The sequence below is a fragment of the Cornus florida genome, unplaced genomic scaffold (assembly GCF_030987335.1).
Source record: "Cornus florida cultivar Cherokee Brave unplaced genomic scaffold, ASM3098733v1 CherokeeBrave_3.0.0_Hap2_Chr06, whole genome shotgun sequence".
Lineage (NCBI taxonomy): Eukaryota > Viridiplantae > Streptophyta > Magnoliopsida > Cornales > Cornaceae > Cornus > Cornus florida.
Window position 1 is genome coordinate 53592089 of NW_026775576.1, and position 27583 is coordinate 53619671.

The 27583-nt window shown below is 33.8% G+C and overlaps 1 protein-coding gene across 1 annotated transcript; it reads left to right on the forward strand.

Annotated features, from left to right (window-relative positions):
• Positions 1-3691: 3691 nt before the first annotated feature.
• LOC132311540 (stomatal closure-related actin-binding protein 1-like) lies at positions 3692-27583 on the forward strand. The gene is made up of 13 exons (XM_059809464.1): positions 3692-3997; positions 4572-4871; positions 5182-5310; positions 13138-13230; positions 14897-15037; positions 15780-15848; positions 20529-20612; positions 22702-22882; positions 23630-23746; positions 23931-23989; positions 26066-26200; positions 26996-27145; positions 27244-27583. Exons 2-13 carry the CDS (start codon positions 4590-4592, stop codon positions 27286-27288), a joined length of 1485 nt encoding a protein of 494 aa, XP_059665447.1. The 5' UTR covers positions 3692-3997; positions 4572-4589; the 3' UTR covers positions 27289-27583.

Consider the following 27583-nt stretch of genomic DNA (forward strand, 5'->3'; position numbering starts at 1 on the left):
GGGTCACCATTAAATAATTTTCAAATATCAATTTTGTCACTATATCTTTGTCAATGCATAAAGCAAGAATCATGTCACTATTTGGTATCCATACTACGATGTAGACAATTCATCTCTTTATGTTTTTTTTTTTTTTGAAATGTAATTCATCTCTTTGTTACAACATAAATGAAAAACAATAATAATCTGGTGAAGTGTATAGACATAAAAGTACCAGAGGGTAAATTTCACTCACTTCGGTTAAGGTTTGTCGAAATTTCTCATAGATTCCTTCTAATTTTATGATTTTACGTATTTTCTTTATTAGTGATGGTCGTTCAACTTGATAGCAATAATATTATTTTACCATTTTACTCGTGAAATATTTGTTGTTATTTCATACATTATAACAGCAAAACTAACCTTCTATCTATTTCTTTTTGCAGGTCGTTAGGAAGGCAAACTGAAATTGGTGCATTAAGTATCCTGAAGGTAGGGAAATATGTTACAAAAATCATAACATCAGGTAATGTAAGTAGGATTAAATTTACCCAAAGTAATATAACAAGGGAGGGAGATGAAATTAATTGGGTAAATTACACTGACCTACCCAAAGTTTCGTCAATATAATTGACTTCTCCTCTTGTTTAATCTTTCTTATCGAACTTGTAATTATATTTTTGTCTTTACATATATATATATATATATATATATATATATATATATTGTATTTTATTAAAATAAACATGTCTTCTAAGAGTATAATTAAAATTTTAAAATAACAAAATTACTGACATTTTTCGTGTTGACTCTACTTATTGTCAACAAATGAAAAGTGTGTGTTATTTATCTATAAATATCAATAGAAGTAAATATAATTTGATAAATAAAACGATAAATCAAAGTGTATTTGAGAAGTAAGTGTAAAATTTTGAGAAGAACCTGACACTCTTATTGATTCCAACTGCTAAATTCCAGGAGGAATTAAAGTTGTAATAGATAAGATTCTAAGAATACAAATCCAAGTGGAAGTAAGCATTTAAAATGACAAGGACCTTCACATGATCCAAACTTGGACCAACGGCAATTACTGAGTTAGTTAGAAGCCAAAAAGAGCCATTACTTTAATAATTTAATATTTTAGTAGCTTCAAGAATAAATAAAATAAAATAAAATAGAAAAAGAGAGAAAAGAAAAAGAGAGGATAAATCATGGACACTAATTTTGATCCACGTTGACTCAAACTTGTAGGGTACCCACTTGAACTAAAATTTAAGGGTTAATTTGATGGGAATATTCAAAATTGAAACCCATCTCAATTTTGGAAGTTGGTTTTAAAATTGAGAAATTAGTAGAAAGGATTTTAAAATTACCATTTGTTTAAAGTAAAATTAGACGCAAATAAAAAAAATTAGTAGTAAGTATCTTGAAAAAATAAATCAAAATTTTAAGTCCTATTAATTCTACAATCCACACGCTGGCAACTCATTTATTACAGCAACTCATTTATTACATTGGGGAAATAAATGCATTAATTGAGGATAGTGGAATCAGATCACTTCCGATATCTTTTTATTTATTTATCACGTGTCTGTTGTTATGTGCATTTAAACATTAACTTTAAATTCACGATATTACAAATTTTAATTTAATAGGATTATAATTGGTGGTGGAGACAAAAATTAAATTTAGAAAGCGCAATGTAAAAAAAATTAATAATTCATATTCACAATAATAAATATAAATTTTATAAATCAAGAGATAAAGAAGAAAAATTATTCAAAATAATATGTCAATTAATGAGTAATTTAAGAAAGATAAATAGTTAACAAAAAATTTAAAAAGGAGAGAAAAATGAAAGAATTTTAAAAGGGAAAAAAATTGGAGTTTGATTCAAAAAGGAAAATTTGACTTTTTAAAAAAGAAATAAAACGAATTTAAAGAGTAAAAAATAGAAGAAATACAAATTTAGGAGATAATTTTACAAAATAAACATTTTAAGGGGACATTATATGAATTTTTTTATATATACATGTAAAAATATATATAATTTAATACATATATTATAATAAGCGGGCGTGTCCCTGGACATACACTAGTTCTGTACGATAATATATTGTTTGAATATAAATATTTTATTGTTGCACTTTTGTAGTCTTGTTGTATGGTATTTGTGACCCTCACAATATTGATGTATTAATTAGGGGTGCACATGGTTCGGTTTGAACTGGTTTAAAAGGTTTTTGAAATCAAATTAATTCTAACGAATTCATAAAATTTGGAATCAAACCAAACCATTTGACCAAATGAACAAAACCAAATCGTGAAAAAACGGTTTGGTTTGGTTTGGTTCTACGATTTTTTTTTTTTTTTGTTATATAAGTATTCATATTTCAAAATCTATATACACAACAAAAAACCAAGTTACAACATATTCAGAACTATTAATATATTCAAAACTTTCAATGCATTATTCTCTATCACTTCTGGAACTAAAATGAATAAATTTAAATTTAGAATTACTTGTAACCTAATAAATTTAGAAATACTAATTCAACAACAAACATTAATTCACAATTCAAAATTCAGCTACTATATATAAAACAAAATAAAAAATCATCTAATAAATTGATAAGACCTAATAGAATTAAGAGTAGACTATAGGATTGATTGTTGTTACAAATTTATAAGTGATTTTGATTGTATGATTATATTATATTTAATGTATAATTTAACATATATATAATATAACGGTTTTTATATATATAAACTATGACCAAACTATATTTTTACGGTTTTACAAATTTAAACCCGTGACTAAACCAAATCATTAGTAAACCAAACCAAACTGTACCTTTGATCAAATTTTTGTGCACCCTAGTATTAATGCACATAATGACACTCAAATTAGGGAACTAGATAGGAACAAGGAATATAGATATAATCGGATAAGTCTAATCTCAAAAAATAAGAGAGGAATATAACATGGAAACGTCTAAAAATAATAATATATATTATTTTTGCTCTTAAAATTTTAAATTAATCTATAATATATCTTAAATTACATTAAATTTTTTTTTTTATAAAAATAATAAATATAAAATATATGATAGTGTTATAAATTAAGTCACATAATTATTTTCAAGGGACGTTATTCTTATGTTTGGACGTGTCTCACACTCTTAACACTCTCTCACTCTCATTGAGCACTCTCTCACTCTCATTCATACTATATGTAATTTAAATTTTATCACTTTTACATTTTAGCTTTAAAATTTATTTTGCTCTTATTGTTACTTTCTAAGGTGTTTTGCAAACCAGAAAATTAAAATATTCAAAATTAAAGATACTTATGTCTCGACACTATCGGGAGAAGTGTGCATTACCTACACTTTGAAGGACTTAAAAGTAATTTACGGACAGTCTTAGATTTAATCCAATGACTGACTATTTAGACGCGACTAAAATCACGGGCATGTTCAAGCGTGGACTTCCGGGAACGTAAACTTGTCGAGAGACACGTGTGCTCTTCTGACAGCTCTTGTCAGCAGTCCAGCAATGCCCTTTCCCGTAAATTAAAGCAAAAACAAGGACATTTTCGTACTTAGAGGTTAAAAAGTGACAGGAAAAAAAGTACGCAACCACACGTGAGACCCACTTGCCTTAGAATCGTAGGAATTATTTAAGGTTTAAGCAAAAACCCAAACACAAATGAGTAGACAGAGAGGGATAGTTTAGAGAGAGAATTCTACTGCTCAAAAGTGCTTAGAACACAGCATAAGAATCGAGTTGGGCGGCCTTTCCTTCCCTTCCTTTCCTTTTGCTTTAAAAAAGCACACCCACCCTCTTTCCTCCCCTCTCTCTCTCTCTACATATATATATATATATATATATACAGACATATTCTCAACTCTATCTCTAGAAAAATCATTCAATCTGCCTGCATCTGATCCAAGAATCTGAGACCCCCCAAGTTTCCCATTATTTATTTGCTCTGCTTCCTTAATTTACATGATCCGTGAGTAAAATTTCTCTTTTTTGTCTTCATTTTTGCTTTATTTGTACTTTGTTTGGCTTTTTGTTTCTTTCAGACTATGTTAGGGAGTTAGGGTTGAGCTTGATTGTGCTGACATTTTGGTTTGAATATGGATAATTGAAAGTTTTCATTTTAGTATTTTCTCACATATATATTTGTTGTCTGTATGGCTTATCATAATTATTCTGACGATTGTCTTTGAAATGGTCCTATATTAAGCATGATTTTGTGTTAAAGATTATATTTTGCCTCTTGGGTTGTTTTTGTTTTTTGTTTTTCTTTGAATTAGTCCTATTTGAAGCATGAATTTATGTTAAAGATTCTATTTTTCCATTTGGGTTATTTTTGTTTTTTTGCTTATGTGGTGGTGTTTACTTTCAAATTTTCAGATTAGTTGTTTAGTCTAAGAATTTGGGTGGTTAAACGCTGACCCCATTGCAATTTTAGGTTAGGATGTCATTTTACGATAACAATTGAAGTACTGATAATTATAAAAAAAAAATAACAATTGCTGATATCAATAGTGGTTCATCTTTCTGATTTTGATGATCCACAGAGTAGTTAGATTGACACTATGACGAGGGTAGGGCGTGATTTTGGTGATACAATGAAAAAGGAGGCAGTTCCGCCGGTATCAGCCGACGTGATATTTGCTTCTAGTCGGTTTCCAAATTACAGAATAGGAGCTAACAACCAGATTGTGGAGATGAAGGAGGATCCTAAGGTATTAACCATGAAGGAGGTTGTTGCGAGAGAGACTGCCCAGTTGCTGGAACAGCAGAAACGCATGTCAGTCCGTGACCTTGCCAGTAAATTCGAGAAGGGGTTAGCTGCTGCTGCTAAATTGTCCGAAGAGGTTCTGCCCTGCAAATTTTTACATTTATTTTCAAGTTTCATGCCTTAGTTTTGTTTGTACATTTACACGAATGTTCAGTTTATTTGATTCTCAAAGTGGTTTGCACTACCAAAGCATAAGTCTTTGGGTCCAAATTCCAATGTAGTGAGAATCAAGAATTAAAATGTTAACTTCTCTTTTTCTTATTGCTAGTTTTCAGCAACCTAACCAATATAAGTAAAATGGACATGGACCCAACTTAGAACATTAGTTTCCAGTAAGAGTGGATGATATTTTTACCACTGAAAGACTATTAATTTGTGGGGTTCAGGCAAGACTCAGAGAGGCAGCCTCGTTGGAGAAACATGTGCTTCTCAAGAAGCTCAGAGATGCGCTGGAATCCTTAAAAGGCCGTGTGGTGGGTAAAAACAAGGATGACGTAGAGGAAGCTATTGCTATGGTTAGTTTCATTTATCTTTATCTTTTAAGTATGATTAGTTTTATTTTTTTCCCAATTGTTCTCTGTGTGTGTGCGCACCCCCCCCAAAAAAAAAAAAAAAAATTATATATATAATAATAATAATAATAATAATAATAATACAAAATGTTCTTTTTAACTAACTTATGTGTTATTACACATAAAACACATAAACTTGTTTTGTAATACTACTGTTCCTTACTATATTAAGTTTATTTGAAAGGGAACAGCTGTTACCTTTTAAACTTACAAATGCTGTTGGTTCTTTTGGACTTCGCTTGTAGCTCAGCTAGTTACTTCTTTCAAAGACTGCCTGCATATTGTATTGGTTGAGTAACATATTGTTAACAGCGAGAAGTATTACCTGGCATACTTTTGACACATTTTGCAACAGGAAATTGATCAAGTGACTATATTTTAGAAGTTATTTAAGCCAAAAAAAAGACGAGGAGGCCCCTAAGGGCCCTAACAAAATGGAGACAGCCTACAAAGGCAAATGTAGGGATTGCACAAAGTAAAGTTTGATTTGTTTTTTCACCCTGGAAGACTTGGGGATAACCTAATGGTGGTTTGTCGCACATCGACCCAAAGTTTGCACTAAAAGATAGTGGTGTAAAGTTATGATGAATGTGACCAAGTTTTACATTTAGAAATTGCCACTACTACCTTTCACTAAAAATATAGCTAGGGCAAGTAGGGATCGTCCCAAGGGATTAATGAGTCGTACTAGATTGAGGAATCAAGATTAGGGTTAGTAGGTCGAGTGATCAAAAGATTGGTTGGTGGTTGAATTACACTAAGATGCAATTTAAACTAAAGTAAACAATAATGCAATAAAGAGAATAAAAGAGAGAGAGAGATCTTGGGATTTAGAGATCACCACTAAGCATAACTTTTCTACACCATTAATGTATGATTAATGAGGGGAAAAACATGTATTGCAACAAAGTGTGTGTGTGGTTGTTTCAACAAGCATGGATGACAAATTAAGCATATATTGTCTAAACAACATGGTGGATAGCACAACATATCAAATTAAGCCATTAATCATTTCTTTAAGCTCACAATCCAAACACATCAAAAGGTTAGAGATATATTTTACTTGCTTTCATAAGTATGGAACATCAACAACAAGCATGGATTGTCCTCCCATTTAACATCTAAACTACAACTACACTACAATTAAGTTAATGACATGAAATTAAACTAATTAACTAAGGGGGGTACAATCCATCAAGAAATGAGTATGAACCATCAAATAAATCACAAGAGCATTCCATTAAGCACTATGTTTTGACAATCTCTAGATCTATAGCATTAATACACATAGATATGCATCAATAACACAAGAAATAGAGACAAACACATGAACATTTATTCTAGCATACATAGACATATGGATAGAATGATCAATTGGAAGCATTAAACCACACAAATCATTGAATAAACAAGATCTATATATATAAAAGTGTCAAAACATGTATCACAATACAAATCCCCTCAAAAATACATAAATCAAGATGTAAAAAGCATGCTTAGGGCTAACTCTAGCCCCAAGAGGATGTCTAGCCACTCATGGATGATGTCTTCCAACCCTTAAGGGCAAGCTCCATGGAAGAAATCTGCTCCTTGGTTGATGAAGAGCCTCCAATGGTGTCTCTAGCCTCCTCTTCTCCTTTGCTTCCTCACTAAGAATTCTCTCCAAATCTCCCCTCTAAGTCCCTCTCAAAAAGTGGCTCATATTCCTTATATAGGTAGGTCAAATATCACCCCAAATGAGCTGGGCTCGTACACCAAATATTCCTCCAATGATTGGATATGAGACAACTTTTAATGAGCTGGAATTTGGATTTTCTCGGGATTTGGGAAGTTCGATCGATCGAACTTGTGGTGAGATCGATCGAACATGGTTGAGATCTATCAAATTGAAGCTGGATCGATCCTCTATGGCGGCGCCTTTTTGGATAAAAACAAATCTGAGATATTTTGAAGATATTTTTGGGAAAAGGACAAAAGTGGTTGGTAGGGTGGTACAGCTGGATAAGATCAATCATTTGGATAAGGATAAGATGGTTTGATCGATCAGAGAATGAAGTTGGATCGATCGAACTTTGAGATCTTTGAATAGGGACAAACATGGCTCAGATCCATCTGGAAGTGCTGAGATCGATGAAAGTTGGATCGATCAAACTTTTCTTAAGATCGATCGAAGTTGCTGAAATTCCACATTTTGCTTCTTTTTGTTCTACTTTACTCCTTTCTTTGATTCATCCCAGAATTGATTCATTTCTGCTCTTATTTGGCTGAGTTAGCTTATTTTAGGTATAAGTACCTGAAAATGGAAATAACACGAAATTAATCTAAAGTGGGAAAATAAGATAGATAAAGGTTCTAGAATACCTAAGCTTAAGGGGTTTAAATGCGCACTTTTCGGCGCTCATCACCTAATAAAAAAGGGAGAATCTCTTTCTTTTTCCCTTTGTTTTTCCTGGGGTAAAGTGGAATCTTTTTTATATAGATATAAACAATATAATACAAGGCTAACAACAAGGGCATGCCCTTGCAATACAAGAAAGAAAAACAAGGCCATAAGGAAACCAATGGCCAAAGAAAACAAGACTAGAAGACTACTCAAAGAAAGCACAAGCTAACACAAAACAGCAAGGGAGAAACAGCAAGAAGCTATAGTAAAGCTTGTGGATGAACACCAGCAATATCAACAACCTCCCACCAAATCAACCTTGCAACTTCCTCAGCAGTTCTTGAAGTACCGTGATGATATCTAAAATTCCTCTCATTCCATATGGACCATAGGGTAGTAGAGAATAATCTTCTGCAGATCTTGTTTCTTCAAAGAAGCGGCAGAGAAATGAGTACCAAACCAACTAGCAAGGAGGTGAAAGTGGTTGAAGTGCTGCAGGTTCCAATCAAGCAGGTGACTTAACCATAGCCACACCTTCCTTGTAAAAGGGAAGACAGCAAAAAAGTGGTCAGTAGAGTTTTCAGCTACTAAACATAAATGGTAAATAGCAACAACAGTGAGGCCTTTGAGTCTCAAATTAGATTGTGATTGGATCTTGTCATGAAAGATCAAGCAACAGGTAAAGGATACTCTGGGCCTGCAACCATTCCAACACAAGGAGTGCCAATAAACCTCAGGTTTGTGAAGCCTGACTGAATTCCACACTGCCTTGAAGCTGAACTTACAGTTCCTTCAAGAAATAGAATCAGTCCCTTGTTGAAGTTGTATAGAGAGAAGAAAATTATTAAACTGCCTGATCACAGCTGAAGATGGAGGAGGAAGACTCCAGTTCCTATTTCTGATCAAAGCAGCAACCATATCATCTCTTGGAATCTGCAGTTCTCATAAAGTCTAGAAGGGAACCTCTGAAGCAATGTTTGACCTTGGCACCAAGGATCAAGAAAAAGCCTAGTATCAGGACCATTGGCTATATGGAAACAAATGTTCTCAGCAACAATATCTTTCACTTCCAACATTGATCTCCAGATAGCAGACTGAGAAGATGAAGGATTAGCCGCCCATAAGTTGTTTATCTTTTTCTGAACCATGCAACCCAAAGACAGTCTTTGGATCTCAAGAATTCCCAAACAAGCTTGCAGGTAGAAAAAAGGTTAATGTCCACCACTTTCCTAAGCCCAAAACCAACTTCAAGCTTTGTAGAAGTGACATAATCCCAACTAAGCCGACCCGCTTTCCTCTGATTATCCTTAAAGCCCCACACAAAGTCCCTCATTTTCCTCTCCAGAAGCTTAACAGTAGCAGAAGGAAGTTTAAAGACTTAGCACCAGAAATGTGAATAAGAACACAGCACTGATTTAAACAATTCTAACCTCTACTTATCAAAAAAAAAAAAAAAAACAATTCTAACCTGCCTGCAAGAGAGAGTTAAGGCCATTCCAAGTAGACAGCCTACCAGTGACCTTATCAATCAAAGCCTTATGAGAACCATGCTTCAAACCATGACAAAGCAACCAAGTGAAAGAGAGACTCTATCCTCCTCTTAGTCCTTACATGGTTAGAAAAGAACAAACTACTCTTTACTGCATTGATGGTGAGACCAGATAAAGATGCAAAGTCATTTAAAACTTTAGAAATATGCAAAGCAGATCTAAAACTGCAATGAGAAGGTCATCTGCATAAAATGGATGAGACACCTTCATGCCAACCCTTTAAGCAGCCCTTGGGACTTCAATAAGACCTGCATTCAGCTTATCATTCATCGTATGTGTAAAATACTCAGTAACAAGAGTGAAAAGAAGAGGAGAGTGTCCATGCAGGGACGGAGTGCAAATGTAATATTTCATGGGTATATTACTGAAAATGAACAAATTATAAAGGTAGATTACTAAAAAAAAAAAAAATTCAGTGGGGGCAATTGCCCCCACTACTGCCTTCAATTTAGATCTGTCATTGAGTCCATGGTTCTCCCCATGGTTTTTTCAAGCCTGTAAACATTGAAGGCAGTAAACATTCAATTACCCACTGAATCCATCTGCAACCAAAGCCCACAACCTCATAACCTGCTGCAAAAAAAGCCCCACCGCACAAAATCACATGCTTTTGTGAGATCAACCTTCAAAGCAAGCTGCTTAGGCCCCCTTTTGTTAGTAAAATCTCTGATTAACTCATGGAGCATGATGATGTTGTGCTGGATAAGCCTACCTTTAATGAAAGTGCTTTGTTTTTGCCCCACCAATCCAAGAAGGCAAGTAGATAGTCTATTGGCCATAAGCTTAGTAATCACCTTATAAATAATATTGCATAAAATTATAGGCCTAAAATCAGATGTCCTTGCAGCATGGTCCTTCGTGGGGATAAGAGTGATAAAAGTACTTGAAACCTCTTTGCAAAGAATTCCAGTTGTGAAGAAGTGATTAACAGCAGAGGTCAATTCACAACTAATCACGTCCCAGTGCTGTTGAAAAAATCTAGCAGGGTATACATCAGGACCAGGGTGTTAGGGAAATGGATATTTTAAAAAAATATAAGAGGGCTTTTCATCAAATGATCTTGATCCATCTCTAGGAATTACTTTAATGCAAGAAGAAGATGATGATACATTCATTAGATTTAGTGAACTTACTTAGAGATTTGTGAAAACCTCAAATCCATCCAGAAAGGGAATGTTCTCGCTTATGAAGATCACTTTAGCTCCTTTCTTCCTCATTAGATCACCACCATCAACATGATAGTCTTGCCTGTAGGAATCACCTATATAACCTCCATGAAGACTTTGGAAGCATAGCTTGTGGGAGCCTTCATTAGATGAGAACACAAACCCTAAAATTCTAGAGAGTGAAATATTTATCTTCACACACTAATGATGCCCAAAAGCTTACTAACAATACACATCATATATGTATATATAGTCACATGGTGAGTCAAAAGTAATTCTCAATCTCTACAATTAAAGTGCTATCATCAGTCTAATGGGCCTCCAATATCAAGTTGGGCTATAGGTGACAATCCTTTGGACTTACTATTCTCTTGGCTCAAATGAATTAATAATTGTTGACCTGGTCCATTATACCATGGACCTAATTCAATTAAAATCTACTCCATTAAAAGAAATTAATTGACCTCCAATCAAATAGTAAATAACCACTAAGTCAATGTTGCACTTTGACCCCTCTATGCATAATTAGTTATCGGATAATTGTAGCCATCAATCCGGCTACACAATTAATATATTTATTTTGGTTCCATGATTATTTCCCCGGCTTGATCACAATAAAACATTTTTTTGACAAAAATAATAATTTAGTAAATAAATTCATAAAAATCATTTAGTCTAAAACACACGAAGGCCTTCGAATTTACTTTTTGATCAACCATAATCAATACAAAGTAAATACTACTAGCAACGATGCAAATATTAAGAATATAATCCTCTAACTATTAATTACATAATTACCCAAAGTGCTGGTTATTGGATCCTGAAGGCTCCGCCGAACAAATCAAAGTAATTACTAATTAATAAAAAAGTCTATATCTCTCTCATGCTTGAGAGTCAAATGGTATGACGATGATAGGGAGCAATTACAAACGACGGCTCTCGCAATATATCTCAACCTATCGTGGATTCAGTTCAAGTCTTAAATTAATTAAGAGTCCATCCTTAATTACTGACTACGAACTATTTATGATTGCTATTTATATTCTTGTATTGATCGGCATCACATACATATAAATTTGTCTTGCAACCAAGTGAACATATTCAATTCCATCATGAATCGAAAACATAATACATTAGTATTCACCAATTGTACAATACATAAATGTCATTTTAGATAAGGAACAATGTCTATACAATCCAAGTAAGAATTTGCTATACTAGGGCATACAAATCCCAACACAGGGGACTTATCAGTACCCATGGACATGACCACCTACTTAACCTCTTGCCGAAAAAACACAATCTCAAGCATAGCAGCTTCTGAGGCTCTCTAAGAGTACCTATGCTGCAACAATTGCTGCATAGGAACAACAGAAGTCTGGGGAGCAAAGAGGCTTTTATAGTAATCAAGCAACAAATCCTTCACCTTCAGTTGATCTGTAACCTAGACACCATTATTATCTTCTAATGCTAAAACAGCATTAAAAGACCTGTGTTGAGAACTTGAAGTAACTACTGATAGAATAACTTGGTTGCCCTGTCAATATCTCTTTCTTTCCAAATTGCCCAAAGAAAAGTTCCTCTTCAATTAGCAAGTTTTTATGCCACACTCCAAGATAAAATCTTCATGGGACTATTAACTCCCAAATATAGATTTTGTACCTGAATAAGATTTTACCCAAAGCAAGTGAAAAATACAATTCAATATTTATACTTCTCAAGAGTGCACGTTACACATTGGTTCACTAAAGGAAGAGAGCAGATCAGGCCGGGCTACTAAAATGCCACCTCAGGAACTTCATACTGAGCTCAGGCCATTTGTATGAGGTGGACATTGGTCTGAGTTACTGCTCTTTAATTTTAACAACTCATCAATTGAGTTATTTCTATGACGTGTTTTCTATTTTTAAATGCAAAGTTGAGCCCAAGACCTCTGGTAGCATCAGATCTTTTCTTCACTCAACTATCCAAATTCTTGATCAAAAACCAAATTCCATAATTAATAGTTCTGATGAATTAAACAATAGAATACAAAATAATGTTGAAAGTCAGAAATGCAGTTGTAGTTTTGGTTGGAAAAGGTTGTATGCTGGCCAAGCTTTAGGCTCTGTCTGAACGACATCTTCACATGATCTCTGCAGAGCCTCATAAGGATGCTTTACCGGTCCATATTTCCGGTTGAAAGGGAATTAGAATTATTATGATTGCTACCTTGGTCAATTATCAACATTCCACTAGAAGTAAAGCTGTTAAACTTCAAACAAATAATACTTTAAAAGGGTTAAAGGTTTTCATGCACCCTTGAAGTGATATACCCTATTGTGCTGATGAACACCAGTAAAGTATTTATTTATTTTCTTGAGGGGTGGGGGTGTCCACTTCTCTGTTCTGACCATCAGAATGATGATGTGATCTATCTATGAAATGCACATCATAAACTTCAACAATATGTCATATGCATGAATTTCTTATGAAGTCAATGTGTGTATACACGGATAAATTTCTCTTTATTTTGGTATTTTTCAACTTATCTCTTACTTTCCTTGAAACTTGTTCTCATGATAACAATGGTCAGGATTTGAATTCATAATTTTTTTCATATTTCCTATGCTCCCCGTCTCCAAGTGGCTCTCACTCTTGGGTATGCCATAATTATGGTTACTTTCTCCAGGTTGAAGCTTTAGCAGTTCAGTTGACTCAGAGGGAAGGAGAGCTAATTCAAGAAAAGACAGAAGTGAAAAAGCTAGCAAACTTTCTTAAACAGGTAAAGGGAATGTGTTTTTACAGCTTTGTGCATTTGTGTTTGAAAATTAGGTAATGTGTTTGCATTCTGTAAAATCTTAGACTAAAATCTGGCATTGTGATTTGTGCATTTGTTTGACCGTGTCTTGATGAATGGCTTTTGCTGAAATTTATTCATTTGAATTTCGGCAAAAGACGTGTATACATTCATAATTAAACCTGAATCCGTTCATATGAAATCCTTCAATCCAAATGGAGCCTTAAAGAATTTATTTGTGTAAGAGCTCAGGTGTAGAAGGTTTGAGCTTAACTGAAGGCTTCTATGTTTTGGTATCAGTATTTTTCCTTGGCACAAGTTATTGAATATGATGCTTGAATACAATTGGTCCATAAAAAAATTTATAGTCAACCTTCCATTCTTCTTCTTTTTCTTTGAATAGATAATTTAATTTTCCTACTTTGAATGACAGTTTATAAAATTGTACCTGTACTATATTTTATTGTACTGATACATATCACTCTTATGAAACCATATTTATGGCTTGCTTGACTTACAGTTGCAAAAAATGAAGTATATAGCTAAAATATATGCACAGAAGATTCATGCCTTTGAACCTAAAAGAATTAATGTTGCTCTTGCCCAGCTTTTGTGATTAGTATTTCTTCTTCTTAAATGGGTTTATTTTTGGCATTTGGATGGGACTTGGGATATATATCATCTAAGAGCTAGATTGGATGTAACTTGTATTCCATGAATATGCATTTGCAAGTCTTGTTATTTTCTTGGTATTAGAAGAGCACTGGATGAAGATGCATCCTTCTCGTGTGGCTTTTGGCTAGCTGCGCAAGTTTTTGTTTGTCCAGACTTTTGAGCCAAATGTCCAATTTTCCTCTTGTATAATTCCTTGTTTGGTCTTCAAAAGGGAGCAGAGTTAAAAACTTTTTCTGCGTACGGACATTCCTTCTAATTTATTGATTTGTTCACTGTAGTAGTGGGTAATTCACTTCAGGAAAGGTTATCATATAAAATTCTGAAAGATATACAATCAAATTCCTTTTCTCTGGAGCATGCTTGATGAAATAAGTTATTATGTTCTTCATTGTTTGTGTGGTTTCCACATTTCTACCATATTGTAATTATTCTATGGAAAATGCTAAACACTCCGACTATTTAGCCGAAACTCCTTTTTATGCCGAGATAAAAATATAAAAGGTGGGATGCCATTATGTGGGGCCCATGCAGATACAAGTTTATTGGCTATGCATGACTCATCTTGTTTAGTTAGGCTAGTTTTTTGGAATGCATAGCACTACTCTTCTCTTTATTGGTGTCCTTCACTCAGCAAAGCCTATTTTATATGATAGAATGAATTAAAATTGCTTGGACTTAATTTTTTTTATTCTATATGACATTTAAGGTTTTTACTTAGTAGTTTTAATTTCTTAATTACTGTGGATTCAAAAAATTCCCAGTGATTTACATTTGCTGCTGTATTTACAGTGTGCAAATTTCTTCCATCCCACCACTACAAATCAATATAATTGTTAATATTGTCTGCTGTTGATTCTTAGTCCTTTCTGTTGATTGTTATTTCTTTTTCTTTTTTCTTTTTCCTTCCCAAAATGAAAATTTTGATACACTCAGACATATTCTTTCTTTCTTTCTAAATCCCTGTGTCCACCTTCAGGCTTCAGAAGATGCTAAGAAACTTGTTGATGAAGAAAGAGCTTTTGCTCGGTCAGAAATTGAGAATGCTAGAGCAGCAGTTCAAAGAGTGGAGGAGGCTCTCCAGGAACAAGAACGGATGTCCCGTGCTTCAGGGAAGCTGGTACATTGATTCATTTGATTTTCTTGTCCAAGTTCGCATTGAATCTTGCTGTCTGATGTGGCTATGATCTCTCCCATTATCTTCTGGTTTTCAATATTTTAAAATCCATGTGTTACTTTCTTATCTCAGTTATCTTTCCTTTTTTTTTGCCCCCCCTTTTCTTTTCCTCTATTACGTAATGAAGAGACTCTTCTTTAAAAGTAACTTTCCGTTAATAAATGCATAGAGACGCACCATCATTTTAATAACACTAGGCTGATGAATCATGTCATCTAATTAGCTCTATAGGTAGTAAGTTCTAAAGGAATTTATTTATTTGTTGGGTTAAGGATAAACATAAGACGAATGTTTACTTCCAAAAAAAAAAAAAAGACGAATGTTTGATGCAGCATAAATTGCCTGCCTCATCTTGAACACATATTGCTGCATGATTGGGCAGTATAGATAGGTTCCCCACTAGTCGGGTATAATTTTCTGGAATAGATATTTTTACCCCAAATAAGCATTATTTGCATAAGAAACACTGCATACAAGGGAGAAAATATGTCCAATCTGATGGAAAATGTTCAGTTCACTTAGGTGAGGAAGATACTTTCATGGTCTATTGGTTATTTTTTAATCTGAACTTTTCTTCTCTTTAGGCCTTTTTTTATTCAAAACCTTTCAATCTTGTGCCAAGTATACATGCTGTTATATATCTTCATTTTACTTATAGATCTTATGATGTTGTGTTAAAATATAGGACTTGGATGAACTAATGAAGGAGGTTCATGAGGCTAGACGTATCATAATGCTGCATCAGCCTAGCAAGGTATTTCCTTTTGTTTTTTTACTCAGTATTGTGGAGTTATCTTAAGAAAAATTCTAATATATCTACATTGTATTAGATGTTTTATTTATCCTTTTCCTCTTGGTTTTCGATTTACATTGGCTGTGCCACCAATATTTTTTTCTTTATATATATATATATATATATATAAATATATGGGGATTATTTGTTTTGGTACTATAAGTTTCCCCATGGCCCATAACATGGCCCATAATATACTTTTCCTATTTACCTACGGGAAACAATTTTTCCAATTAAACTTATGGTTCAAACTTTTATCCAATGACAATGATTTCATCATGGAATGTTTAGTTACATGGTGTGGAATGGTAATCCATTCCAATGATAGCAACATTAGTTGCGGATTATTTAACTGATGGATTAATTCTTTGAGAGTTGGAATAACTTTCTAAGGTTATGACAGAACTCCAAGGACAATAACATGCCCTAGTGGAGCCGTGGAGGTTCTTACATGTCTAGTGTCAATGGTAAGATTGTCATGGACTTTGTTTTATAGTCTGGAGTTTGAACCATATAATGAATAATTACTCTTGTATCACCTTTTCAGTAGTAGTGTCCCTTCATGGTTTATCGATGCTAGATCATTTATTCAGACATATTCTTATCATTATTGTTTTTCTTCAGCATACATATTTCTAATTGTTTTATGTTAAGATTTTAAAAATTAACTATACTTATAAAAACTTGTGACAAATTTATTGGTATATATTCCTTTTTAATGTGTATTTTGGTCTGGACTCTGGAGAGGCATTTATGTTTATTGCCTTGTAACTATTTCGTGTTAATGCATGAACGATTATCTGATCTAAACATTTGTTTAATTAATAAAATAAAAAATGTCGTTTAGGGTTGTCAAAATTGAAGAGAGAAACAGAAAATAAAGAACACAAGGATATTGCGTGGTTCAGCCACTAAGGTCACATCTGGGGCACGAAGAGCCCAAAGAGGGCTACATTACCTTTATTATATTCTCTCTTAATATTGTTTACAATGAGAACCTCTATTTTAGGTGAAAGAATACAAGTGATAAATATGGAAAATACATTGATGGAGGATTCCTAAAATCAATCCCATAAATCACTCCAATCAATATTCTATCATAACCTAAAATCACTCCTATAATATACTCGTATCAATATTCTGTCAAGGAGTAATTTAAGGGTTCCTATAATAATATTCTCCAACAGGGGTCAAGACCATAGTTATTATTTTTTGCCTCCATGTGGACTGCTTTGCAAGAGTCTATTTAAGCGGTGTCAGAGGTGAGAAGCATTGATGAAAGTATCTGACTTTCTGGTAGGGTTTGTCTGATGTTTAGTTGTGTTGGAATTACTGCTGCAGTTTGTAATTGAACTTATTTGTGGATTGTTTTGTTTAGTCATTAGCGTTGCTTGTATATTCTGATTGCAAAATCTAGTACTAAAGTATGCAATAAATTTCCTTGGAAATTCATGTAATTTAGGTTCGGATTTTCTTACTGACCTTAAAAGATTGGAGACGGAGAGTAATTGATTGAGAAGTATCATCTTAGATCTTGGATTTGTTGATAAAAATCATTGAAACAAAAAATATACAAGAATTTGTTGTTGCAGGAGCAGTTATTTGTTTGTTTTTGGTAGATGTATCAAGGAAAGAGGCCAAGTTTCTTTAATTATCTCGACTTCAGGAAACCGAAACCCATAAAAGTATTATTTCTGAAAGATAGGACAAAGACCGAAACTCTAGGCTCTGATATAGTGTTATTAGCGTAAGGTTCCATGATCTCGAGCTAGAGGGGAATGAATTGGTCTTGAACTCGATGGCTATTTTACCTAACCTTTTACCTGCTTTTCAAAATTTAAACTAATTGCCAATAATTTAAAACTTAAATTGGATTATAATGACAATCTATCAATGCATCATGCCATAAACATAACACATCCATCATATAAAAGGTAAAGCAATAAAAAGCATGCACAATGGACACCAAGATTTTTACTTGGAAACCCTAAAGGAAATATCCTCGGGACCTAGTCCAGTGAGATCACATGTGTCTTGCTCCCTTAGCTTCCTGCAGCCAGCTACCAGCTGAGAGCTGCTAACTGCTGGCTTCTTTGCTTGCTTGCTGAGTAGTTCAATCCACAATATGAAAGAGATGTAAAACTAGATTAACAATTCAAAATCCCAGAAGCTCTAGTTACACTTGACAAAAACTGACCCACCAAACTCTCACTTATAGTCCCTATGCACAGAGTCTGCTCCTTCAATGGATTCTGCTCCACTCACATTCTGCTTCTTCAATAGCACTTTGATCTCCAAACCAGTCGTCCAAACCAATCCCAGCTGAGTAGGTTGATTGTGTTCCAATTCAGCTCAAATTTATATGCAGAATTACTGTTGAATGAAAAATTACATTATATGCACTAAAAAATAACCTCACTATGTGATACTCCATGTATAAATTCTCTGAAATAAATGAGTATTTATCGACAAAATAGAGATGCAAAAGGATTAGAGTTGCATAGTTTTAATTAGAAATAAAACTGCTTTTCTGGATAGGTTGAACGATTGAGATCACATGTTGATTGATCAATGTGTGTCCAGTAGCCCTCAGTCGACGTCGATTGATTGAAGTTCCCTGTCCAAATTATATGCAGAAAATTTTAGATGCAGTAGTTTCCTAAAACTCTTAATGCATATGAAAGAGGATTTCACCAGATCAAAATACGAATTCATTGATGAATGTATGAAGTACGAACCTTAATTTGGTGAGTTCACATATGCGTGTCAACTTACTTTTGTACTCTTGGCTTTTAATATTACCATTCTGTCCTTGATTGTAGCTTTATTTTCAATTCTGCCATTGGACAAGAGACAGCTTACTTTACACTAACTATAGAATTTCTAAATAAAACCAAAAATAACGATTACAGACTCAAACAAAAATTTAAGATTTTAGACTCTTGTTTTGATAATGAAATATGTCCCCTTAAATCGTATTGACCTAACACTAACTCTAAGGCTATCTGAAGTATTTTCTTCCCTTTAGAGGTTATGATTATATTTTAGTATTATATTACTTTCTTAAACTTCACGTAACACTATCTGCAGTAGATATTACCTTCAAGATATGGCAAGTACTAATTTATATTGTATATTTTTTAAGAGTAATGAAACAACTTTATTCAAGTTTAAAATGACAACTGCTGAACCAGTCTACCTTCCAATTCTGGCTACTGAGCCTATTTTTTGATGATACGTAGTTGTTATGGTGTCTTTTTTTGTTCTTCAGGTCACTTTAAGTCAAAATACTGAAGCCCTAAAAGCCATAAGGTGCAAAAGTAAATGTTTTAATCAAGAAGTTCTAATTGGCCTATTGCGGACACCACGAGGATTTTAAGAAGCTGCTTCAGGAAGTGGTCACAGCTCTATTGGAGAATAGGTGCTTCTTCGAGCCGTGTAGATATATGCCTTCCCTTTTTTTTATCTCAACAGCTAGAAAGAAACTCCCAAACATGCTGAACCAGTTTTAGGGTGAGCCAGCTAATTTACCATGGGTGATCAAGTAACTTTTCATTAAACATCTACTAGAGCATGTAACTATTTTACCAACCAGATTCCTTTTATGGGTAAAGTGCAAGAAGATGTTTCAGTTGCTTCATATGTATAGCTACTTGCCTGCCCCACATACTTTCTTTTCTTTCCTCATCCTTCCATCTTCTCAAAAGTTAGATGTGGTATGAGAGGAAAAATATCGTCTCCAGCACAGATTTTGCACTGGTGGTGCTTTTGATACAGATACCTTGAGGTCCATTGCTGAGTTCAGTTAACACAGGAATTCCATTCCCACCTCCCATAAGGATAAGGTTCAATTGCACATTTCTTGTTGAGCTTCCAAAGTTGCTTGAGAACTCTATGAACTGAAGTTTATTGCATTCAAAGAGTGCATAGCTCTATGTAATCTACTACTCATCTCCTTATAAGGTTCAATTGCACATTTCTTGTTGAGCGTCCAAAGTTGCTTGAGAATTCTATGAACTGAAGTTTATTGCATTCAAATAGTGCATAGCTCTATGTAATCTACTAGTCATCTCCTTATTATCTTAGGATTACAATTCTGAAGTTAGAATGTTTGAAATTTCATATAGCAAATCTAGTCTCAACTTGCTTAAGGTCATACACAAAGGCCCATTGAGATACCCAAGTCCCATCTGTTGACAAATCAAATCCATGGGCTATCACTACATTCAGGCCCCAATAGTATGAAAATTTTAAACTACCCTTGATTCAGAAAAACATTTAGAAATCATAAATTACACTAAACATGCAGCAAATTAACCTACAAAGGAAGCACAACTAAGATTCTGGAAATCAAAACTTGGTTACACAAGCATGCCCATTTTTTGTTATAATGTTTGATGTCAAGAAACCACCAATATTTTAAATGAATACCTAAGATTCCTATTAGATGTCAACTCTAGTGGCATTGTTATCAACATGTTACAACATGAGGGTGAACGGAATATCTTTTGTTTGCACAAGGTTACTGTTATACTTGTTTAGTTCTATTCAATACCTATCTATCTATCTATCTATCTATATATGTATGTATATGTTACATAAAAGTTATTTGTTTTTGAGTGAATTAAAACAAATTTCTAGGTTATGGACATGGAGCATGAGCTTCGAGCATTAAGGATTCAACTGGCAGAGAAGTCTAAGCATTCTCTTCAGCTTCAGAAACAAGTTTGTTAATCATCTTTATATCTTTTATCTCTACTTTTGATGACTTGTTTATTTAGTTCTTAATTCTCATGGCGTAGTTTAAGTATATATATGCTTCATGTGTTGGTAATTCTTTGTGAAAACATCTTTCTAGCTGCAGTGAGGATGTGAAGTTCTTACTATTTTTGCTACGTGAACTCTTAATCCATTAATATTTAATTGCATTAATATTAGCTGATGTTCCAGGGTTCTTTGAATAGATTGTTTATTTGGTTGGCTTTTCAAAAGGATAGTTTATGTTCTTTTCCCTTCTTACCCCACCTCACATGTCAACTCTCTCTATAAAACGATTTGAGGTGATCTTTTTCATTCTTCACTTCTTCTCCTCTCACCTGTTTATTAATTTAGAGAAAAGGGGGAAGGGGGAATGATGGAAAAGGTTGAGAAGAGGTATGTGTATCTTGAATGTGCTACAGTGTGAGGTCTTTTCCTTACCAAAGAAGTATTAATAGATTTCTTAATCCTTACAAGATGGGTATCTGGGGAATCAGGATGAGGGTTGTAGGCTAGATTGAAGCTGGGATGCATGACATATTTTTCAATGGAAGCTACAAGAGATATTACTTGAAGAACACCTATTTGATTTTGTTGTGGCTAGTTAACGGAAGTGAGAAATTGTATAATATTGGTGCTGTGAGGACATAAAGAATTTGAGAATTGTAGTTGTTGTGGTGGTGGTGGTTTGGGGGTGGGTGGGGGGTGGGGTTTGGAATTAATGTTCAAAGTGAGCTGGAAAAATCACTTAAGACATTTTACAAATTTAAATGTGGGTTGGCTAGTAAACACAATTTGCAAGGAAGGAACAGTACGACGACACTCAAAGCACAAATAGTGACATCTTTGACTAACAGAACATTACATTATACTTGTCCTATTGCTGTTGAGCTGGATCTGTAAAATTCATTGTCTTAGGCGCTTCAAATAGTGACATCTTTGACTAACAGATCATTACATTATACTTGTCCTATTGCTGTTGAGCTGAACATGTAAAATTAATTGTCTTAGGTGCTGTTTGATAAATTCTGAATAAATAAGTGTCTTTGATACTGCAATTTGGATATAATAAAATCTATTCAAAACGGGGTAAATTTTTAAGTGAAATTGAGCACTGAACACTAAAAATTCAACAACTATTGAAGGCGTACAATTAGCATTTAAAACTTAAGGACTTAAACTTCAGCTCTTAAATTTAGCATATTGAGAGGCTGAGGGCCTATTTGGTCCTTGTTTGTTTTTGTGGGCTGTGTTACCCTTTTTGAACGTTCTCTAATACAATCTTACTTATAAAAATAATAATAATTTTTATCAAACAATACCTTAACAAATGATCACTTGATTATGTAGGAGATTGGTACACCGTACATTCATGTAGGAAGGTACTATGCTTCGGTTGAAGAGAAGATATTTCTGCAAACTGGAACTTGTTTTGTTAATTACCTGAACTAATTTACAGATAGACAGTTGTGATTCGTGAATGACAAATGAAATAATTAATTGTAATCCAACCATTTGAAATATAAAGATTACATGTGCTATCCTCATATATAAACTTGTTACTATTTTAAATGCTGAAAATTTTGTATATTTGCTAAATGGATTCCATTTAAATACCTTAATATATTATATATTATCATAACTTGATTTGTATTCAACCATATTTAGGGATACTGCTCATTTTTGGGACAAATTGCCTCAGTTAATCACACAAATCTCATGATCTAGAAATTACCTCATGAATTTGTATGAAATAGAAAATCTTGTACATTACAATTTTAACTTTTTGAAAAAAATAAATATGCTGGAAAACTAGGCAGTTATGTGATTTGGCAAAATATTCAAACAGTATGACCATGTATATTCATCTAAATAACATTTTGATAGGTCAGATATATTTTGATTATTTTTTTATTTTTTCTTTATAATTTCATTTTCCTTAATTTATTTTTGACAACTTGATTAAATTAGCTACATGTTATTATGTTGAGGTCTTGGGAAATGCCTTTTTTTTTGCCATTAATATCTTGAACTCTATTGTCACCGTCTCTGTTAGCTGGCGATGAGCAGGAGGGGTGAGGAAAACACATCCCGCTTATACGAATTAGATGGTCCTGAAGCTTTGGGTTCGTATTTGCGGATCCAGCGTTGCTCTGAAAGGGCTCTAGAACTTTCAGAATGTTCAATTCAGTGGTATCGCTTAACAGCTGAAGGTGGCAAAAAGGAGCTTATTTCAGGTACATGTGGATTAATAATACTACTCTTTTAGTGTCAACATACTCTGAGCTGCTTGGTTAGATGTTTTACTAGCTGTATATATTGATTTTATTGACTTTATTGATATCTCATAGAATGTTATGCAATCTGATCATCGTTTTACTTTATTTGTATCTAAACTTCCTTTCTGGAGTAGAAGAATTTATGAACTGTGAGATTGGTAATTGGTACTGTTATCCAATGTAAAATTTATAACTAGCATTCTTTCAATTCAATGATCTATTTACTTCCTTTTTCTATAATAAAAAAAAAAAAAAAAAAAAGAAAAGAAAAAGAAAGAAAGAAAAAAGTTGGGTTGGTGTACTGTTGATGAGTTCTTATCAGTTTACTGCTGCTGCTGTCATTAGTATCATTAGATATGATAATAGGTTCTTATTTTCTTTTTCATTCTTGTTAATTTTCCGATATTGTCTAGGAATTTTAATTTCCTTCTCTTGTTCGTAGCACAAGGTAAAATTTCTTCTTTCATTGAACCCTACGGATTCTTTGGTTGATGATTTAAATGTTTCTTTTTCGATCATTTTGTAAAATACCAAATGCCAGTCTATGATGCTTATTTATTTAAGAGAAGGAATTTTTATTCTTGCCTTTAGATGTTTGAATGGCTAGATAAAATAGGAAATTTATTAAGCCCTTTCTAACTTTTTGTGGTTCTGTTTTGTCGTGTCTTTACCTTTGATTTTGATGTCAAGTTTCCACTGTTTCAGGAGCCACCAAACCAGTTTATGCTCCGGAGCCTTTTGATGTTGGTCGAATTTTGCAAGCCGATATCATTTCAGAGGGGCAGAGAATCACAGTGACAACCACCGGTCCCATTGATCCAGGTTTGGTCTAGATCCGGGATTCCAACACAATTTTACATCAGAGTTGAATTATCAACTCATGCTATTCCTATAACCTTCCATTTTCAAAATTGTCAATTCAAATTAGCGGTTCATTATGCCTTTATGCGAATTATCTACTTGTCTCTGTTTACAAATTCAACTGAATAAAATTTGTGCTGAACAGCTGCAGGGTTGGGAAACTATGTCGAATCTTTGGTGAGACGACATGACACAGAATTCAATGTATGTATTGCAATATCAATCAAAGTTTCTTAGTCATTTATGGCAACATGATGACTTCAGTGTGTATCATAAATTTGGCCATTGTTCCATAACTGTTGAAGTCTGTATATATAGCCAATATCATTGTTTATAGCTTATAGTGATGAAATTTGTGAGAACATGTTGACACTTGGAAAGGACCGATCAGGCCTAGGTAGCCACTGAGTTTGCCAAATTTTTGGGGTCCCAATCTTGGCCCAACCTGAAATTGAACAAATTCTTCTCGTGAGCCGTCATAAAATCAAATAATTTACCTATGGCAACTTGCGAATCGTGTGATGCAAAATTAAATGATTCACATATGGCTTACCCCTACAAAGATAGAAAAATTTGTATATATGTTTGTGTATATCAATATTCACTCATATGTGAAATTATAGTGGACATGACGAATCGAATTCCATTGACTTAATTCCACTATTTAAGGACAGCATGTATCAGAATGCATCTACAATTTTAAGTTTTAACTGAAACTTGTTAGAATACCAGGTAGCCTCAAGCTTAAGCTTTTGGAGAGAATTTTTTGTATAAAATGGTATTAGAGTCTTGGTCTTGTTTTGACTCAAGTTTCGACTTTTGCATCTATTTTCTCATTTTGCATTTGTACTTGCATCTGCTTGCCTCGTCATTTGCGAGACAGAGTTGCACATGATTAAATTTCTGACTTGTGAGAGCTTGATATACTTTATTGGACACAGTGCCTAACAGTTTAAACTTTTTGAGGAAGTGGGTTAGTTGTCGAATATGACAATTATGGTTTCAAGTGGTCTCACGCTCAAGTTTATCCATTTGTAATTGTTTTATCTCCATGTAGGAAATGAAGTCACACATGAGGGAGTATGTCAGAGCTTAATATTCGTTGCAAGTCCATTCCTTAATAGATTGAGCTTTTATGGCAATTGAAAATTTGATATTATAATAGAGTTTTGGTTCTAGGAGGCATTAGGATTCTTGTCTTCATATCTATATTTGTTTCCCCATTTTGCACACGTGTTTGCTTGCTTCTCCATGTGCAAGATGGTGTTACACGAGGAATGGTGTGAGAACTTGATATACGTTTATTTTTAGTTTCTTAATCAGTTAAACTTTCAGGGAAGTAAGTTACAACTATCATCCATCTTAACATCCTCATTTCCGCTACATGAATTATTTGTTCTTGTTCTTTTTTAGCGCCAACACTTTACCCCAAACTCTAGAAATATTCATATTATTTTATATTTTTTACTCTAGTAATAAAATAAAAATAATGAATATTTAACAGTGTCCTTTTATCCTTGTGTTTGCTTATTTGACACATTCGACGCATGGATACATACTCGCATCTGACACACGTACCCAAATCAATGTAACACAGATCAGAAGTGATAAACTGACCAATGATATTTTAGTTATCCTCCTGCTCATATGAGAAATGAAATAACATCCGTCGTTTGGGCGACAAATTTTCTGATTTATCTTAGAATTGTATGTTATATTGTGAGTCATACCAAAAAGGAGACATGTATTGCAATTTCTGTGAAGGTGGAGATAGTTTACACACACATATACACTCTGTGTTCTACTCCTAAATGTAGGTGTTTTGAGTTGGATATGTTTTGTGGTTGTTTTGGAGGTTTCTTTCTATCAAACCATGTATTTTCTTAATCCTGAAATCCAGTGTTGGTGTAGAGATATGCTCTAAGAGTCAAAAAGAAGGGGGCAGTGTTCTTTTTGTCCTCAGTGTCAAAAACCATATATGTCATTTGTATTATTATTTTTTTGTACTTTCTTAAATATATTATACTTCATGTCATATGTCAAATTATGTTATGTAAATCTTTTTCCAAATTTGCAACACTTCCTCAAACTACTGCCATTCTTTTTTACAGCTTCCCGCCGCGCGGGCAGAAGTCCCAATGCTAAAATAATTGTCATATCCCAAATCCCAATTTAGTCCTTAGAATGTGACTTTTTCTCTCATCAATTATCGGTACTATACCTGACGTTTTATTATTGTTTTCCCTTGTTGAGACATGCATATTCTTATGTTATTTGCAGGTTGTCATTGCCCAGATGAACGGGGCAGATTATCCATCGCAATCCATCCATGTACTTCATGTGGGAAAGATGAGAATGAAGCTCTGTAAAGGAAAGGCAACAATGGCTAAAGAATATTACTCCAATTCAATGCAGGTAATATGGCGTATTACTTAAATGCGATTAATTAAGTTGAAAAGAAAAAGAGGGGAAAAAAAAAAAAAAAAAAAAAAAACATTAGGGTGTATCCCATCGAAATAACTGTATGCCATGTATCTGTTATTCCTCGTTATTTCGAGTCCCTGATAATTTCTCTCTAATGGTAGGGGAACCATGCACATTTTATTTTCTGACCTTGCTTACAGTGAAGTTTAATAATAAAATGGTCCTTGAGCATCAAACTCTTTAAATATAGTGTGGTTCAATGTTTACTTTGGGCCACATAATTCGACAATTTTCCTTGCTTTTCTCCAATATAATTAATTAAATAACAAGCTGAAGTGAGATGGTTTGAGTCATGTCATGTATTTATTCTAAATACTAATGTTGTCCATATGGCTGCCTTGAGGAAGGGATTAGCTTCATTTGTAAATAGAAAGTTACGTGCCAACGTATGGTTTTTTCACAAATAGTTGACTTCTTGATGCTATATTTTCCCAGTTAAATTAAAATGCATTAAAAGTGCATTACCCCATTTATATCTACCTAACCTTTGGCATTATTCTGAACAAGGTGGCTGTTCTCATACCTGGACTCAACAATGTCAGTAAATTGACATGTTCTCAGTTGTTGTCCACTATAGATTTATTTCAACCCTATCTTATGAGACATCGCCTTTCTTATAAAGCTTAGGCCAGTGTAAAAATGTTGATTTTTAATATCTTCGGCTTTCGACAAAGATGGATTAATATCTGGGGACACTCATATTGAAATTGTTATTTCAACCTTTAGCTATGCGGAGTTAGAGGTGGTGGAAATGCAGCAGCTCAGGCATTGTTTTGGCAAGCAAAAACCGGGCTTTCCTTTGTATTAGCATGCGAATCAGAGAGAGAGAGAAACGCAGCCATTATGCTTGCCAGGAGATTTGCGTTCGACTGTAACGTAAGTCTTTTTTCTATCCATATGAAAAAAGGAACCATTTTAATATTTCTTATTTTCTCTGTAAAAGTGTTCTTAGTTTAAATTTCTTGAAATTCCAGATCATGCTTGCCGGACCAGATGACAGAGCTCCTCTAGGAACCTAGAGGACCTACCCGGTTCTCGACTCACAAAATGTAATTATATTGATTTTTCCTCTGTATCATGTATCTGTAAGTTGTGGCATTGCATGATTCTGATTTGAGTTTTCACCCCTCCCCACATTTTAGTCTTTTTCGACAATAGGCATCCTTTTATTTGCCGCTTTACCTGATTGTAACAAGTTTTTGTTCGTGTATTTGATATGGTTATTTGCAAATCTGTGGTCATCCAAAATACGGTTTCATATTAAGTTGATTGGTAATTGATTAGTTGCTATAAGAGAGATACATCATTCAATTA

What these genes read in the sequence shown, in the direction of transcription:
- LOC132311540 (XM_059809464.1), top strand. Translation starts at nt 4,590, where the DNA reads ATGACGAGGGTAGGGCGTGATTTTGGTGATACAATGAAAAAGGAGGCA. An exon ending in CAAAAAGGAGCTTATTTCAG is followed by an intron (nt 22,883 to 23,629) that starts GTACATGTGGAT and finishes CCACTGTTTCAG; the next exon opens with GAGCCACCAAACCAGTTTAT. An exon ending in CACCGGTCCCATTGATCCAG is followed by an intron (nt 23,747 to 23,930) that starts GTTTGGTCTAGA and finishes TGTGCTGAACAG; the next exon opens with CTGCAGGGTTGGGAAACTAT.